Below are 14,985 nucleotides of genomic sequence, written 5' to 3' on the forward strand. Positions count from 1 at the left end.
TTCCCTCGGAGATGTGTGGCTCCTGCTCCCAGAGCCTGGCTCGTGGCCAGCCCAGCCGTGCCGGCGTGGTGGAGGTGGCACAGCAGAGGCAAACGTGCTGTGGAGCGGAGTTGCTCCCAGCGCACCCAGGGTGGGTTCCCCTGGGTGCTATAACCTTTGCTCTCTCCAACCCTGGAATAAGAAAAGGTGTTTGGAAATGCTCCAATGTGAAGTTTTTAGGGGTTACTAAGGAGAGGTGTGAATGCGTGTGCACGCTTGGCGCCTTTAGGGCCCCCTAGAAGATAAATGGCCAGTTTCACCTGCTGGGAACGGGCTCTGGGTTGAACTTTGTGGGCACAGCAGCTCCCCTGGTCCTGGGATGGCGTGGGGGGGCGATGCCGTCGGGAGCTGTCGGGCGATGGATCGGGGCCAGGAGCTGTGCGGAGCACAGCATCGGTGAAGCACATGTGCCGGGATGCAAACATGTACGGGAGAGAGATCCCGGCTGTCTAAATAATGTGAAATATTGACTAGCGCTCGCAGATGGTGCTCCACGTGCAGCTCCGGGGACTGAACTTCTGTCTCCTGTTGGGTTTGGGTGTGACGTCGTTTTGATCCAGTCGGATGCTGGACTCCTGACAAACTCGTTGCTTTTCGGTGGGATCGTTGGGTTTTGGGGAAGTTGGTTGCTAATGGGGACTGAGGGGGAGAAGGGAGGGTTGCAGAGGGTTTGGCTGGCTCCTTCAGACTCTCCTGGTGGCTTTGAATGGGTTTTTAAGGCTGGTTCTTGCAGGGTGTTGGGGTTGGTAGTGTTGCACGGGTGCCGTTTGGTGGCAGTGTTGCAGAGGAGTTGCTGCTTGTGTTAACACCACTGTTGCGGTGGTTGCCTTCACTGATGCAACGCTGCTGATGACTGCTTCCATGAGGACGTTGCGGGGGGCCCCGCTCTTGGAGGAGGTCCCAGTGTCCAGGACATAATTAGAAACACCGTGACCAGCAGAAGTAGGGAGGTGATTATCCCCCTGTACTCGGCACTGGTGAGGCCACACCTGGAGTATTGTGTCCAGTTCTGGGCACCTCAATCCAAGAGAGATCTGGAGGTGCTGGAGCAAGTGCAGAGGAGGGCAACGAAACTAGTGAAGGGCCTGGAAGACAAATCATAACGAAGAGCGGCTGAAGGAGCTGGGACTGTTCAGTATGAGGAAGAGGAGGCTGAGGGGAGACCTCATCACTCTCTACAACTACTTGAAAGGACACTGTAGAGAGGTTGGTGCTGGTCTCTTCTCACAGGTAATTAACGACAGAACAAGAGGGAACGGCTTCAAGCTCCAACAGGGCAGGTTTAGATTGAACATTAGGAAGGAATTTTTCACAGAAAGAGTGGTCGGGCATTGGAACAGGCTGCCCAGGGAGGGGGTGGAGTCACCATCCCTGGCTGTGTTTAAGGGACGTTTAGATGGGGTACTGAGGGATATGGTGTAGGGGAGGACTATGTAGAGTAGGGTAGATGGTTGGACTCGATGACCCCAAGGGTCTCATCCAACCTGAATGATTTTATGATTCTGTGGTTCTAATCTGGACCATTGGCAGCTGGGTTTTGGGGATGCTTCAGGGTGGAGGCAGCAGGTTTTCCTCCTCTGTTTTGCCTTCCTTGGGGATAAGATGCTGGTTTTGGGGAACGTGAAGCTGTGCTTTGCCTGAGCTGCGGTGGAGGATGCTCTCGCGTTTTCCCCAAAGCCCATACCTGGTGCTGGGCTGGGACAGGCTGTGTGGGCAAGAGGGTTTTATTGCTGCTGGGGAAGCACGTTGGGGAGTGCCCTCACCCACAGGTGGCTGTGTGTACGTGTGACAGAACAGCTTATTGGCCGGGTGGTTTGGCTGTTTTTCCTGCAGATTTCATGCTCTGCTCAGAAAGAAGCATGTTCCATTTGCAGCCCCACCGGCTGCAAAGTGAGAGCCCCATCGAGGTGCAAGGGGCAAGCTGGGGGGGGGGGAGGACACCTGCAATGGGGTACCAAAAATGGGGACCCCACCATGGGCTGTGTGTGTTGTCACACGTGTCCCCCGCAGCCGCCGCTCCTGGCGCGCGAGGGACCGACAGCCACAACAGTCTGTGCTCCTGCGGGGCTGCTTCCAAGGCTGCTTGGGCTGAAACATGTTTCCCTCTTCTGTTTCCCGTTTTTCTGCAGGCTTTTCCCATCTGCCTAATGGCCTCTACCCATCGTACATTCCCCTGAGCCACCTCGAGCCCCCCAGCGCCGGCAGTCCTCTCCTGGCCCAGCTGGGCCAGCACAGCCTCTTTGAATCACAGAAAGGTGAGTCTGGGTCCTTGGTCACCCTTGGGTGCTCACCCTGTCCTCGGGGCTTGCTTGGATACTGGGATGTTGAGGGTGAAGAGCAGGAGCCTCTTGGGCTTACCATGCAGGGATGTTTTCCTGGTCTTAGGAGTACCAAGATGTGGCTGTGGTGTAGGGACCTGACAAGGTTCCTCTTTGAAGCCTCCACGTGCTGCTGCACCTCATGGCTCAGCATTTAGCTGAGACAGGGTTGTCCTGCATCCCCACCTGGACCATGAGGTCTCCTCTTCCCTGGTTCCTTCCTGGCCATGTGTGAGATCCTCGAAACCTCTTCCCTCCTGGTTTGCCACCTCTTGCCTGTCTCCACGTAGGACTGAAGGGGTTGGAGGCCCATGGTAATCTTGTTTGCTCTTGCTCTGCAGATGGGTTCTACCTGTCCGGCCACGCGGGCCAGTCCCCGTTGCACCCACAGCCTCCCCTCTCGAGGACGGCGGGCAACCACACGTCGAGCACTTTGCTCCGGGAGAAGGACCTTGGGCAACTGCACAAGAGCTCGAAAGAAGGCCTGAAAGACCCCGGTGGGAAGGAGCGGGCATGTCGGAGCGATCTGTCCCTGCCCTTTGCCAAGAAGGAGGGCAAGCCAAAGGAGGAGCCCCGGCCCCGCAGCGTGGTAGACCTCACGCAGGACACCAAGCCCGACAGCGACCGGAAAGTGAGCGTGGTGGAGAAGGCGGTGAAGGTGGGCGAGCGTCTCTCGCCCTTCCTGGCCGAGCACTTGCCAAATCGGGGTGTGGGCTGTGGGGAACCCAAGTCCAAGAACCCGTTGCAGAGCTCTTCCCTCAGCAACTGCAATGGCGGCGGGGACCCCATGCTGAAGGTCCTGGGTGCCGAGCAGGATCGCTGTGCCAAGGACCCCGCTCGGCACGACGAGAACATGAGGCCTTCCGCGCATGCCCACGCCGAGCGGCTGAAGCGGGGGGAGCCCCTCCTGCCCTCCGTGGGTGCTTTGCACGTCTCCTGCAGCTGCCCGTCCCCGCACCCCTCGCAGCCGGGGAAGATGACGCCGGCCACCACATTCCCTCCGCAGCCCGTCCATTCCAGCATGTACACCATCTTCCCGCCGGCCAAGGAGCTGGGGAGGGAGCACAAAGTCATCGCCCCCACCTTCGTGCCTTCCGTCGAAGCCTACGACGAGAGGAGCGGGCCCATCCAGATCGCCTCGCAGGCCCGCGACGCCAAGGCGAAGGACAAGGACCTGGGCAAGGTGGGGGTGCTGCAGTCGCCCACGGAGCGGTGCCTCGCCGACGCCTCTCGCACGCTTTTGTCCCAGGACTTTTCTTGCCACAGCGATGCCAAAAGGATGGAGGTCCTGCGGGAAAAGGGCTCGGTGATCAGGGCGAACTCCATGGCGCTGAAAAGACAGGTCACTTCGGAGCCTTTCCTCAACCGGCCGGGGCTGGGCTCTCCGGAGAGCAGGGAGTTCCTGACCTCCAAGGACTTGCTGAAGCCAAGTCCAGAGGCAGAGCATCGCTCCTGCGAGCGGGACCGCTTCCAGCGATCCAGCTCCAAAGAAGCGGCGAAGGTCTATGGCACTTTGGACTCCTCCCGGCAGCATCTGGACCACGGTCAGCTGAAACCGCCCGAGCAGAAGTGGAAGCCCTTTGAGATGGGCAACTTTGCCACCACCCAGATGGCGGTGCTGGCCGCGCAGCACAACCACGTCACCCGGGCGGAGGAGGAAGCCAAGAAGGTCTACCTTGACCCCAGCGGCTTGCCACGGTCCTCGGTGGTGGGCTCACGGGGCGCCGCGGATGTCCTCCACCCTGCCTCCCATGGAGAAGGGTCGGCCATGCAGAGCCTCATCAAGTACAGCGGCAGCTTTGCCAAGGAGACCGCGTCCCGGCAGAGCTGTGGCAAGAAGAGCCCTTTTGGTGGCTTGGGCAACATGAAGTTGGACTCTTCGCAGCTGGGCACCTCCAAGGTGCAGCAGCTGCTCTCGCAGCAGCCGGCGAAGCAGCTGAAGAGGGACCCTGAGAGACCCGAGAGTGCCAAATCCTTTGGCCGCGAGAGCATCGGCTCCCAGGGCGAGGTGGAGGTGAGGCACTTGCCCGTCGGCATCGCCGTGGCCGTGGCCCGGCAGAAGGACAACAGCAGCAGCAGCAGCAGCAAACTGGGGCCCAGTTTGGCGGACCGGGATCGCTCACTGTCTCTCAGCAGCATCAAAGGTAGGTTCCCCAGACCCATCTCTGTTCCCTGGGGAGGAGCAGCCCCAGGCTACGTGGGATGAGCTGAGTTTGGCATCCTCAGCTCCTTTTGCCTCCCTTTGCCTTCCCAGCCAAGGGCACGCTGTAAAAACCACAGCAGGAGGGAGTGTCCCTTTCCCTCTTCCATCCCCTCTGTCCCCCTCCGAGGACAACCCCTCTCCATGTGTTTGATCCCCGTTAGCAAAGGGAGTGACGGAGAAACCCCTTAATCCACCTTTGTGCTGATGTTTTAATCTCAGGGTTTTGGTTTAAGCCACGGTGCTGGCAGGAGGGGGGGTGTCTCTGGTGAGCTTTTTGGTGCCCCCCTTGGCTGGTGTAGCGAGATAAGGCCTGGGGGCTGCCCAGGATGGGGAGAGCTCGGCTCCGGCACACTAAGGAGTGATGCCAAAGCAAGCGACCGGGCAGGCAAGGGTTGGCTTTCCATTTTTAGCCTTCCCCTTTTCCCATTTTTCCGCCTTTCCCCCCCTTTCCCCTACCTCGGGGGTTTCTCCCCGTTCCCATCGCCTCCCGTCGCCCTCCCCGTGGCCGGGCGGGAGCCGAGCGAGGACCTCGTGGGGCAGCACAGGGAGCTGTTTGTTCAGCCGTTCAATCATCCCCAGACCCTCCCAGCTTGCGTTAAATGTAATTTACTGAGCCGAACTAAAAGGCTGCAAACAAGGGTTGGATTCTGGCAGGCCTCCGGGCTCGTTGCTAAGTGATGCAGTTGGCTTTCAGACAGAAAACAAGACCGCTTTTCTCCTCCTCTCGCCCCCCAAATGCTGCCCCCGCTTTGTGTGCCAGGAGATATTCGTCTAATAACATTAGCTTGCTTGCGCTGAGTGGACGGTGCTTGAATGTTTAGACCTTTTAAGAAGGAGAAAGCAGGCTTTAGTTGGCTAATCTGTAGTATTTGGCAAGTAAAATGCAAGTATTTAGTGCTGGGCATTGGTTGTCAAGGCAACGGACCTAAGCCTTTTCCTCCGTGCATAACTGATTGAATTTTTCTATGCGGTCCGTGCGTCATGTTCATATATATAGACAAAATGATCATTCACTGTCCGGACAATCATCGGTCTGTACAGAAAAGGGACGTCCTGTCGGCAAGGGGGGGGGACGGGGAAGGGGAGGGAAGGGGGCTAGGCGGGAATTAGAGGAGTAAGAAAGTGTGTGTGTGTGTTTGGATGGGGGATGAGAAAAAGATGATAAGCCCGGCTATAAATAACGGAGTGCAAGGGATGTAGATGGGAGAGGGAGGAGTGGAGGTAAAATAACAAAATAATATGTTTCTAATAAAAGGCTGGGGGAGAGGAGGGGGGAGATCAGCTCACCTTGTGCCAAGGATGGGGGGGGAGGCTGCAAGTTAACCAAGGGCTTGTTCCGTATTGCCGTATTGGGCATCGAGTGGGGAAAATAAATAGGAAAAGGGGCTCCAAGGGGAGAAAACCTGGGTGGAAGGGGATTTATGTGCTGGTGGAGAGGCAGGGAGGGATGCTGGAGCTCCGGAGGGATTTGCAAGCCCTGCTGCCTTGTGCCGTGGAGGGTGGGTAGTAAAACCGAGCAAAGGAGGCTGCAAAGGGCATCATTCAGCTGGTCGAGGAGGAGCTGGTTGGGGACAGGCACTGCACGCCGTGTCCTGGCAGGTTGCAAAGGAAATGTGGTGACCCTGGCAAGTCCTTTGGGAGGGAGAGGCGTGTGCCAGGTTATAAAGCATCTTTGCTTTGCTGCCTGAAGCCCGTGTGGAAGGAGCCTTGGGGAGAAGAGCCAGGAGAGATGTTGTCTCGTTCCTGGATTCCTTCTGACAGTAAAAGCTGAGGGAATTGGAGACTTGACAGCAAAAAAAAAAAAAAACAACCACGGGCTGTCCAGGTTTGTGGGAATACACAGCGGAGCCCTCCTTGAAAAGACTGCCTGTCAGCAGAATAGACTTGATGTTCTGAGATGCTTTCCCCGTGTGCCAGACCTTATCCAGGCGGGAGAGCGAGGACCCTGGAAGGGGCTGCCGGGGAGACAGGGTGCAGCCGTGCGAGGCCGTGCTGCGCCGCTGAGCCCTGCGGGGAGCAGAGCATCACCTGGGCAAGGGGACGTGCTGGCAGGGAGCACCCAGAGCTTGGGGGGTGGCAAAAACACCTTCCTCCCAGCCCCGTGAGACTGGCTGGCAGCTCGCTGCAAGCAGGGTTTGGGTTTAGAAGCGGGAGAGGGGCAGAGAGTGGAGAGGGACAATGGGGAATTGTGGAAAAAGTGCAAGAAAGAAGCTAAGGGAAAAAAAAAATATGGGGAAGCAGACCTAAAATCAGGTAGCTGGGGTGAAGAGCTTGGATAAAGTATGGGAAGGGTGGCCCTGATACCTGGTCCTGGCCGGGCCAGCGAGGAGCTGCTGTTTGCTCCTGTGAAGGTGCTTTCTACCCTCGTGCAGACACGGCTGTTACCGTGCCAGGCTCTGTTTGCAAGAGCTGTTCTGATTCTGGACGAGCCGTTTCTCAAGCCAAACATCCCTCCCCCCATCTCCCTTTTTGGATTCTTGCCCTCATCTGCCATATGTGCCCCTGCCTCCCCAGCCCCTCTCTTGTTGCATGGCTTGGGGCAGGGGGGGGGGATGCAGATGCCCACTATGGGGTTGAATTGCAGAGCGGAGCACGCTGGTTTTGTGAGGGTCTGTAGTGTTGGTTCTGCCTGTTGCGGAAGAACAGGGATTCGAAGCATATTTAGTGCTCCCAGACTGGTTTACAAGAACAGAAGGTGCTTCAGAAGGTGCAGAGATAAATTCCCCCCCACACTCCTTGAGATGTGTTAAGCAGGACTTGTGTGGTTTGATGCAGGGATTTAGCTGGGTCTCGTCTCCTTCTGAGGTGGGAAATCTGCTACTGTCCTTCAGCAAAAATGATCTCGTTGGTCCTGTTGCTCCCAGGCTGGAGACCGGCCTGACCTGGTGAGTGGGTCCCTTGATGGCTTGGAGACATGAACCTCAAACCACGTGCAACTTGGGAGCCACCTTAGAGATAATATCTTGATAAAGACAGCCTTGCCCTGTCCTTTAGGGCTTGAACCTGATACAGTCTTGGGGACAGTGGCGTTTGGGTGTGCTGGTTCCCAGGGTACAGCCTCTTCGTGCCCAGAGGAGAGGGGACACCTTTCCCCAGACTGTTTCTCATGTCTGATGGTGCTGGGTTGTCTCTTAGGGCATGGACGCTCAGAAGATGACTGTGGAGATGAGAGGAGCCGCCACCGGGACAGCCACCTCCTGGCAGGGCGCTTGGAGCGGGATCAGGAGAAGCTGCTCAGGTGAGGGTTGGAGAGGGATAGGATCTCTTGCTGCAGTGCCACAAGCCATGCCTGGGGACAGCCTGTCCAGAGAGGGGATGGGGTTGCATCCATCCTGGTGTAGCTGCTGGCACCAGCTGTGCTGGTGGGGAGGGGAGTGCTGAGTGGGGTACCCCATAGGCAGATCCTGGATCCTGCAGCAGAATCCTAACAGACTGCTGAAAATCACAGAATCACAGAATCTTCTAGGTTGGAAGGGACCTTAAAGATCATCTTGTCCAACCATCAACCTAACTGACAAAAATAGACACCCACACAACAAACAAGGAACATCATCACTAAACCAGACCTCCCAGCACTACATCAACCCGTCTTTTGAACACCTCCAGGGATGGGGCCTCAACCACCTCCCTGGGCAGCCCATTCCAATGCCTGATAACCCTTTCAGTGAAAAAATTTTTCCTAATATCCAGCCTGAACCTCCCCTGGTGCAACTTGAGGCCATTTCCTCTTGTCCTGTTGCCTGTGACTTGAGAAAAGAGACCGACCCCCACCTCTCTACACCCTCCTTTCAGGTAGTTGTAGAGAGCATGCCTGCTCCAAAGGGATGGAGAGATGGGATGCTTTATTCCAGACGTGATGTTAACCATCTCCATCACAGCTCTCCTTGAGTGTCTGACCTTGGTTTGCAAACCCACTCGCTCGGCAGGCTGGTCCCTACCCCTGGGCTCCTCCTGCAATACTCAGACCCCATCTCTCTCTCTTTCTTGTCTCCCCCATCACCAGAGAGAGCAAGGAACTGGCGGATTTTGCCCGGATACACCCCTCTGGCTGCGCCACGAACGGTTTGAACTCCAACCTCATGGTGACGGGAGGCCCGGCCTTGACGGGCTCTGGGCGCTGGTCTGCAGACCCGGCTTCGCACTTGGCGGCCCACCCCTGGCTCCCCAGGACAGGGAGCCCCTCCATGTGGCTGGCTGGCCATCCCTACGGTGAGTGCCCTGGGAGGGAGCGACGTGTCCGTGGGGTGTTCACAGAGGTGTTGCTGAATGCCCAGTGAGGCTGCTGTCTGATCACAGGGGAAAGGGGAGGAGGTATTTGGGAGCGATCGAATGGTAGATGGCTTCTTGCGTGGGTAGGAGCTGCTTGCAGCAACCTTGAGTTGTGACTGTGGTGGTTCTTCTTCCAGGACTTGGTCACCCTTCCCTGCACCAAGGCATGACTCCGGGCTTCCCCCCTGCCATGGGGGGAGCTCTCCCTTCCGCCTACCAGTTTGCCAGAGACCCGCAGTCGGGGCAGCTTGTTGTGATCCCCAGCGAGCACTTGCCACACTTCGGTAAGGATGCGAGCGTGTCCCCGAGGACCATGCTGTGACAGCTATGGAGGGAACAGGCTTTGGAGGGGGCTGAATAGGACCAGCAGCCACATCTCTAGGGTGGGTGTGAGCTGACCTCTTGTTACGTTTGCTTTGGAGATGGAAATAGATAATCTTCAGCAGTGGCTCCTCATCCCCTGCAGGACCTTGTAGACTTTGGGTCCTTTCTTAGAGAAACTACTTATGGACTCAGCCAGGATCAGTCAAACCATGGGTGTGGGACCTTGTAGACTTTGGGTCCTTTTCTTAGAGAAACTACTTGTAGACTCAGCCAGGATCAGTCAAACCATGGGTGCCTCAAGAGTAAAGCAAGTCAGACGGCCCCAGGACCTGTGGGGTGGTGGGAGTGGGGCTGCTGAGGGGAAGACAACACCCTTTCTCCTCTGCATTTCTGGTTGCCTGATGTTCGTCATGCCCCACGCCCTGGGGTTGGGGTAGAGCCACTTCCCCTGAGCAATCCCAAATCCTTTAGCCATCTCCATCCTCCTGCCTCCCTGACTGCATCTCTGCTCACTCCGCAGCGGAGCTGATGGACCGAGCACCCCCACTGTGGCCCGCCATGTACCCCCCGACCAGGAGCTCCCTCCAGCACGCCCACCAGCTCCAGCTCCTCTCCCATCAGCAGCTGCTGCGGCAGCACGAGCTGTACATCCTGCAGCAGCAAGCGGCCCACGCCATGGAGCTACAGAGGAGCGCCCAGCTCGTGGTAGGTTTTCAGGAGCTTCTTGCATAGACTTGAATCGAGTCTGAAGTTGGGGTGTCTCTGGGGGGGGAAGCAGCCATGCAAGTGTTACTGCAAGTGTGTCCCAAAGGTATGGATGAATTGAACGATCCTAGCCTGGTCCTTGGGATATGAGGCATTCAACGCATCCTGCACAGCTGGGGTGGGTTTTGGAGGGGTTTGGTGTGGAGCTGTTGAGCGATGCTGTCAGGAGAGCTGCAGGCAGCAGCGTGACCTTGATTCTTTCTTTCCCCAGGGATGTCTCTGTGTAGTTGAGTGGTTTCATCCCTGGTTGCCTCCAGACAAACCTCCTGAGCGGCTCAGAGAAGGAGCTGCAGTAGTGGCAGCCATCACGCTGGGTCCTTGGAGCCAGCTCCATTCACCAAATGATTTTGGAAGTCATGAGCTTTCATTTGGGTGCTTCACACCCATTTAATTTTTATAGTGGTCGTCCATCTGGTTTTCAGCCTTGATTTTACTTGTGTGCTTGCTGGGCTGGAGACTTAGAAATAGAAATGGTTTGCTTTGGTTGCAAGTGAAAGCTGAGACACCCTTCATGTGACTCCCAGAGCTGGGAATTGGTAAAGAAAGCTACCGCAGATCAGTGTCACCCTCCATTAGATTGGTCTTAAAATGGTGTTGCACTGGGGAACGCGTGTTGTGTTCCAGTGCATATTTGATAAGACCATGTTTTTGGTCTTGCTTGGTGGTAGGTCTGTACTCGGTGGTAGGTCTGTGCTCTCCAGGAGCAGGTAGGGATGTCCTGCTGAGTTTTGCTCTCTTCTTGTCGCAGGAGAGGTTGAAGGCGAACGAGCAGCGTGCAGATATGGAAGAGAAGGTGACGAAACGGAGCCTGGACAGTGCCAAATCAGGCCTTTCCTCCTCTGCCCCGGGACTGGTGCACCGAAAACCACCCGTGCTGTCTCCCAGCGCCTCCACGTCCTACAGCAAGGCTGTGAGTCCACCTCCCCTCTCTCCCAGGGCCTCACCCGTGTCTGTGCTCAAAGCTGAGGTGATCCAAAAGATGGAGGAACCACCTTCGCAGCCAGCCTACTCCTACCCCGCCACCCCCAGCTCCCATCCTTCCAGCCCGCCCCCTGCCTCTCCACCCCCTGCCCCTGCCATCCCTCCAAAGGAAGAGGCACCCGAGACCGTGGAGAAGAAAGACCTGGAGCTGGAAAAAGAGGCTGCTGGTCCATATCAGGCCTTGTTCCCAGGTAAGAGAAGCCCTGCTTTGGCAGAGTCCCGTTGTGTTTGTGCCTGCCTCCCTGTTTCTCCTTGGCTCTTTCCTGCTTCCATCCCTTCCCCTAGAGAAAACCACGTAGCTCCTCTAAAAGGCAGGGGAGAGGCAAGGACCAGGGGTGGTGTGATGGACTTGGATCCATGTCTGAGTCTTAGGGACACCTGGGGCTGTAGGCTGTCTTCTTCCCTTGGGTCGAGCCTGGGTTGGTTCCTCCAGGGCTGAAGTCTCAGTGGGAGGAGGATGCAGGAGGCAGATCTCTCTCCAGTTGGAGGAGAGTGCTGGAAAGGTGCAGAAGGGACCTCTGGGGTGCTGGTGCCTGTGGCAGCTTGGCCAGGATAGAGGTGCCCAAAGCAGCCACTGGTTGAGAATAGGAAGAGACGAGAAATGAAGGCAACTTATTTCTGTAGCTTAGAGAGAGAGGTGCTTTGGAGACCCAGCCGTCTCACAGTCTGTCCCTTCTGATGTCTTGCAGAGATCCCCCCAGGATACCCATTCCAGTCCCTGCCTCCCTCCTTTGGAAGACACTATCCCTACCTCCTCCAGCCCACCGCAGCATCTGATGCGGATGGCCTGGCTCCTGACGTCCCTCTGCCTGCTGAAGGCTCTGAGCACATGGAGCTTTCCCCAGAGGTCAAGCCCATCCACCTGTCTCCGTCCAAAATGCTAGAGCCCATCCAAGCTGCAGCAGAAGAGGAGTCCTTGGAAGAGAGGGTGAAATCAGAGGTGCAGATGGAGGAGAGCCAAGAAGGCATCTGTGAGCAGGACATGGGGACTCTGAACATCGCCACCTCCACAGCCGTCCCAGTGCAGAATGTGGACAATTGCAATCTCCTCTTGCATCAGGGAGAAGCCCTGGGTGCTATGGAGCAGGACCAGGAAGACCTCCAGAGCTGCCCGCCTCCTTACCAGGTTGTGGCCTGCCCTGCAGAAGCAGAGGCTGAGGCAGAGACCGGGAGTGGAGCAGAACCCTGCTCCGTGCACATGGACTACGACGGTTCGCTCGTGCACACAGAGAATGAGCCGCCCGAGATGGACTTGACGCCCCAGCGGGAGGAGGCCTCTGTAGCCATGGACCTGCAGAGCGCCGATGTGCCCCATGGGAGGGAGTTTCCCAGCCTGCCCCCTGAGGAGGGGGAGCAGGGGCCGGAGATCCCTTCCTACACGGAAGAGGCAATCTCTTGCCAAATCCCAGCTCTGGACATCAAGCCGGGGGACCCGCTGGCTGGGATGAATGCTTTGGTGGCTGCCACAGAAATGCCTCAGGCTTGTTCCTTGTTGACTACCGCCAGCATCACTCCGTCCCAGATGAAGGTCGAGGTGTTACCTGACCAGGCCTTGGAGCACTCCTTCCTGCAAGGCATCACTTTGCTGAGTGAAATTGCAGAGATGGAGCTGGAGAAAAGGAAGCAAGAAATGCAAAGTAAGTTGTGAGTGCTGCTGTCTGGGCCAGTCTTGGGCCAGGTTGGGTCTCCTGACGTACGGCCCCAGTGCTCTCTGCGGGGACAGAGGAGCAGAGTGCGATGGCATCTCTCACAACCTCAGCCCGGCAACGAGGAGAGCACTGCCCCGAATCGCAGGAGTGGCTGGTACTTTGGATGGGGTGGGAGCAGGGGGTTTGTTGCTGTAGGCTGAGCTACGTGTGGCTTTTCTACCTCTCTCCCCCTCCAAAGGCCCTTGCCATGTCTAGACGGTTTGTGGTATGTGTAGCGGAAACGGAGCCCCACTTGCCGAGAGCTGCCAGGGTAACACCCTTCTGGCAGGCACCGAGTCTACAGTCTGTCGGGGTTTGGCACAAGAGGCCCCAGTAGCTCCAGATGATGCTTTCCAAGAGCTTGGCAGGTCCTGAAAAGATCTCACCTTCCAGTAACTTCCTGAGGCGAGACGTGATGGGAACTGCCAGTTGCACCATGGCTGGGTACAACAGGAGATCTCAAGTGGGGGCCAAGGGTGGCTGGGAGGCTCCTTGAGCTGCCATGGTCCAGAAAGGGACATCAGCCTCTCCTAGTGCCTGCTGGAGGAGTACTCATGGAGAATGAACTTCTATAGCTGTTTTTTTTCTGTCCTCAGCAGGTCCAGAAAGTTTCCCTGTCCGGCCAACGCTGGAGAGTTTGCTGGCTGCCAGCACCCACATGCTCATGGAAGTACTTTCCACCCCCTTTATGGAAAGTCTGAAAACCATCCGGCTGCCTCGAGAGCTGAATCCCAACAAAAAATACAGCTGGATGCAGAAGAAAGATGAACCCGTAAGTAGCTCTCAGCGTGGCTGAGCCTGGAGAGAGAGCCACGGCCCATCCACTCGCCCCAGCTTGCTCTTGCAGCCACAGTTTGCCACCCGGCTCGCGTTGCCCTTCTGCCTTCAGCAGAGTGAGCTGGTGTGTTTGTAGCCAGGCAGGAGCCAGCGTGGTGCGATTTAGCTTCCTCCCTTGTCTGTGGATCAACACCATTGATCTCAGCAGGACCCTCGGCAGCCCTAGAAGCGGTGTTTGTAGTACAAAGCCACCAGGAACTCGGGTGTTGCTGCTTTGGCAGGGGGGAGCATAAATAGAGATAGTGGCAGGAGGGTTTTTCCTTGTTTTTTCTTTGTTGACTCTTCCCCATGGGAGAGACTGACAAATTATTTTGTACCTTGTGAGTAAGCGTTCCAAGACAGGGAATATTTTGATCTGTCTTCTTAAATAGGGGAAAAGAGACTCCATGGGTGTATTGTATCCTGCAGGTTCTTTCCCAGGGCTGCTTTTCCTCGGAGCTAATAGTATCCCATCCGTAAGCCACGGAATGTCTCTGCTTGGCTAGTTTTGCTTGGGTACCACTCTAGGGCTGTGCTGGTTGTGGGCGAGGGTGCTTCTCCCCTGAGGCATGGAGGGCTTCACTGCCAGGCTGCAGATCTTGGCCATGGCAAGGGCACCCTAGATGTGTGCCACCCAAGTCTAGGTGGGGACCTGGATGAGTCCTGACCTTCTTGCCTCCTCTTGCCTCCACCACCCTAGATGTACTCCATCAAATCGGCCATCGAGAACATGGACGCCATGGAGCTGGACTACAGGATGAGGCTGGCGGAGCTGCAGCGGCGGTACAAGGAGAAGCAGCGGGAGCTGGTGAAGCTGCAGCGCCGCAGGGACTCCGAGTAAGTGGCAGGCTGCTCGCTCCGTCTCGTTTTTTTCCAGCTGGGCGCTTTCACTGCCTCTCGGTCCGGGAGAGAATAAAAAACCAGCCCTCCATCCCTCCCTGTCTCCTCTCCTCTCCTCCTGGTCTGGCCCGCCAAAGCTTTGCACAACACACTCCTAGGCTATGTGACACGACAACCTGATCGCTGGTGAATGCAGCTGGGAGACTGTGTTAGAGACAACCTTGGCTTCAGCAGCTCAGTTTAGCAGTTTGGTGACAGGCGAAGGTTCTGGGTTGGCTCCCATTCTTGCTTGCTTTCTTTTAATTTTTTTTTTTCTCTTTTTCTTCTTTTTTGGATTTATTTGTTTTATTTTTTCCCTGTTTGTTTTGCTTTTTGGTTGCAAAATTTGATTTTGCCTTTTTTTTTTTTCTTTGCTTTTTTTCTTTTTTTTGTTGCCTTGGTTAACAGTGAAGCGTATGGTTTTTTTAAAGGGAAAAGCATGACGAGAAAAGTAGAAGCTTGGCGAGAAGAGGCCCTGGAAGGCCCAGGAAGAGGAAACTTGGATCAAGCGCTCTGTCACCCGTTAAGGAGAGAGGGAAGAGTGACAGCAAAAGTGGAAAGTAAGGCTGGAATTTGGGGAAGACGGGAAAACGGCAGGGTCACTGCACCAGGGTCTGAACTTGGGGAGAGCATCTCGGATGCAGCGGGGGCTCGCCGTGGCGTTGTGTTGGCAGGCTGGTCCCTGGCAGCGGTGGTGTTGTGG

General features: G+C 56.5%; 1 protein-coding gene across 3 annotated transcripts in view; it reads left to right on the forward strand.

Moving 5' to 3' along the window:
- Positions 1-3,001: 3,001 nt before the first annotated feature.
- TNRC18 (trinucleotide repeat containing 18) overlaps positions 3,002-14,985 on the forward strand; it is a 39,001-nt gene continuing 27,017 nt past the window's right edge. The window contains exons 1-10 of one of the 3 annotated variants that reach the window (XM_014946219.1): positions 3,002-4,501; positions 7,696-7,798; positions 8,564-8,769; positions 8,967-9,113; positions 9,674-9,858; positions 10,667-11,090; positions 11,589-12,536; positions 13,184-13,359; positions 14,104-14,240; positions 14,714-14,842. In XM_014946219.1, coding sequence (XP_014801705.1) covers positions 3,145-4,501; positions 7,696-7,798; positions 8,564-8,769; positions 8,967-9,113; positions 9,674-9,858; positions 10,667-11,090; positions 11,589-12,536; positions 13,184-13,359; positions 14,104-14,240; positions 14,714-14,842 — 3,812 coding nt within the window. In that variant the 5' untranslated portion in view covers positions 3,002-3,144. The remainder of the gene's footprint in view (positions 4,502-7,695; positions 7,799-8,563; positions 8,770-8,966; positions 9,114-9,673; positions 9,859-10,666; positions 11,091-11,588; positions 12,537-13,183; positions 13,360-14,103; positions 14,241-14,713; positions 14,843-14,985) is intronic. The other 2 variants (XM_014946220.1, XM_014946221.1) reach the window with 2 other exon arrangements.

The sequence above is a fragment of the Calidris pugnax genome, unplaced genomic scaffold, assembly GCF_001431845.1.
Source record: "Calidris pugnax isolate Ruff unplaced genomic scaffold, ASM143184v1 scaffold123, whole genome shotgun sequence".
In the NCBI taxonomy this organism is placed as follows: domain Eukaryota; kingdom Metazoa; phylum Chordata; class Aves; order Charadriiformes; family Scolopacidae; genus Calidris; species Calidris pugnax.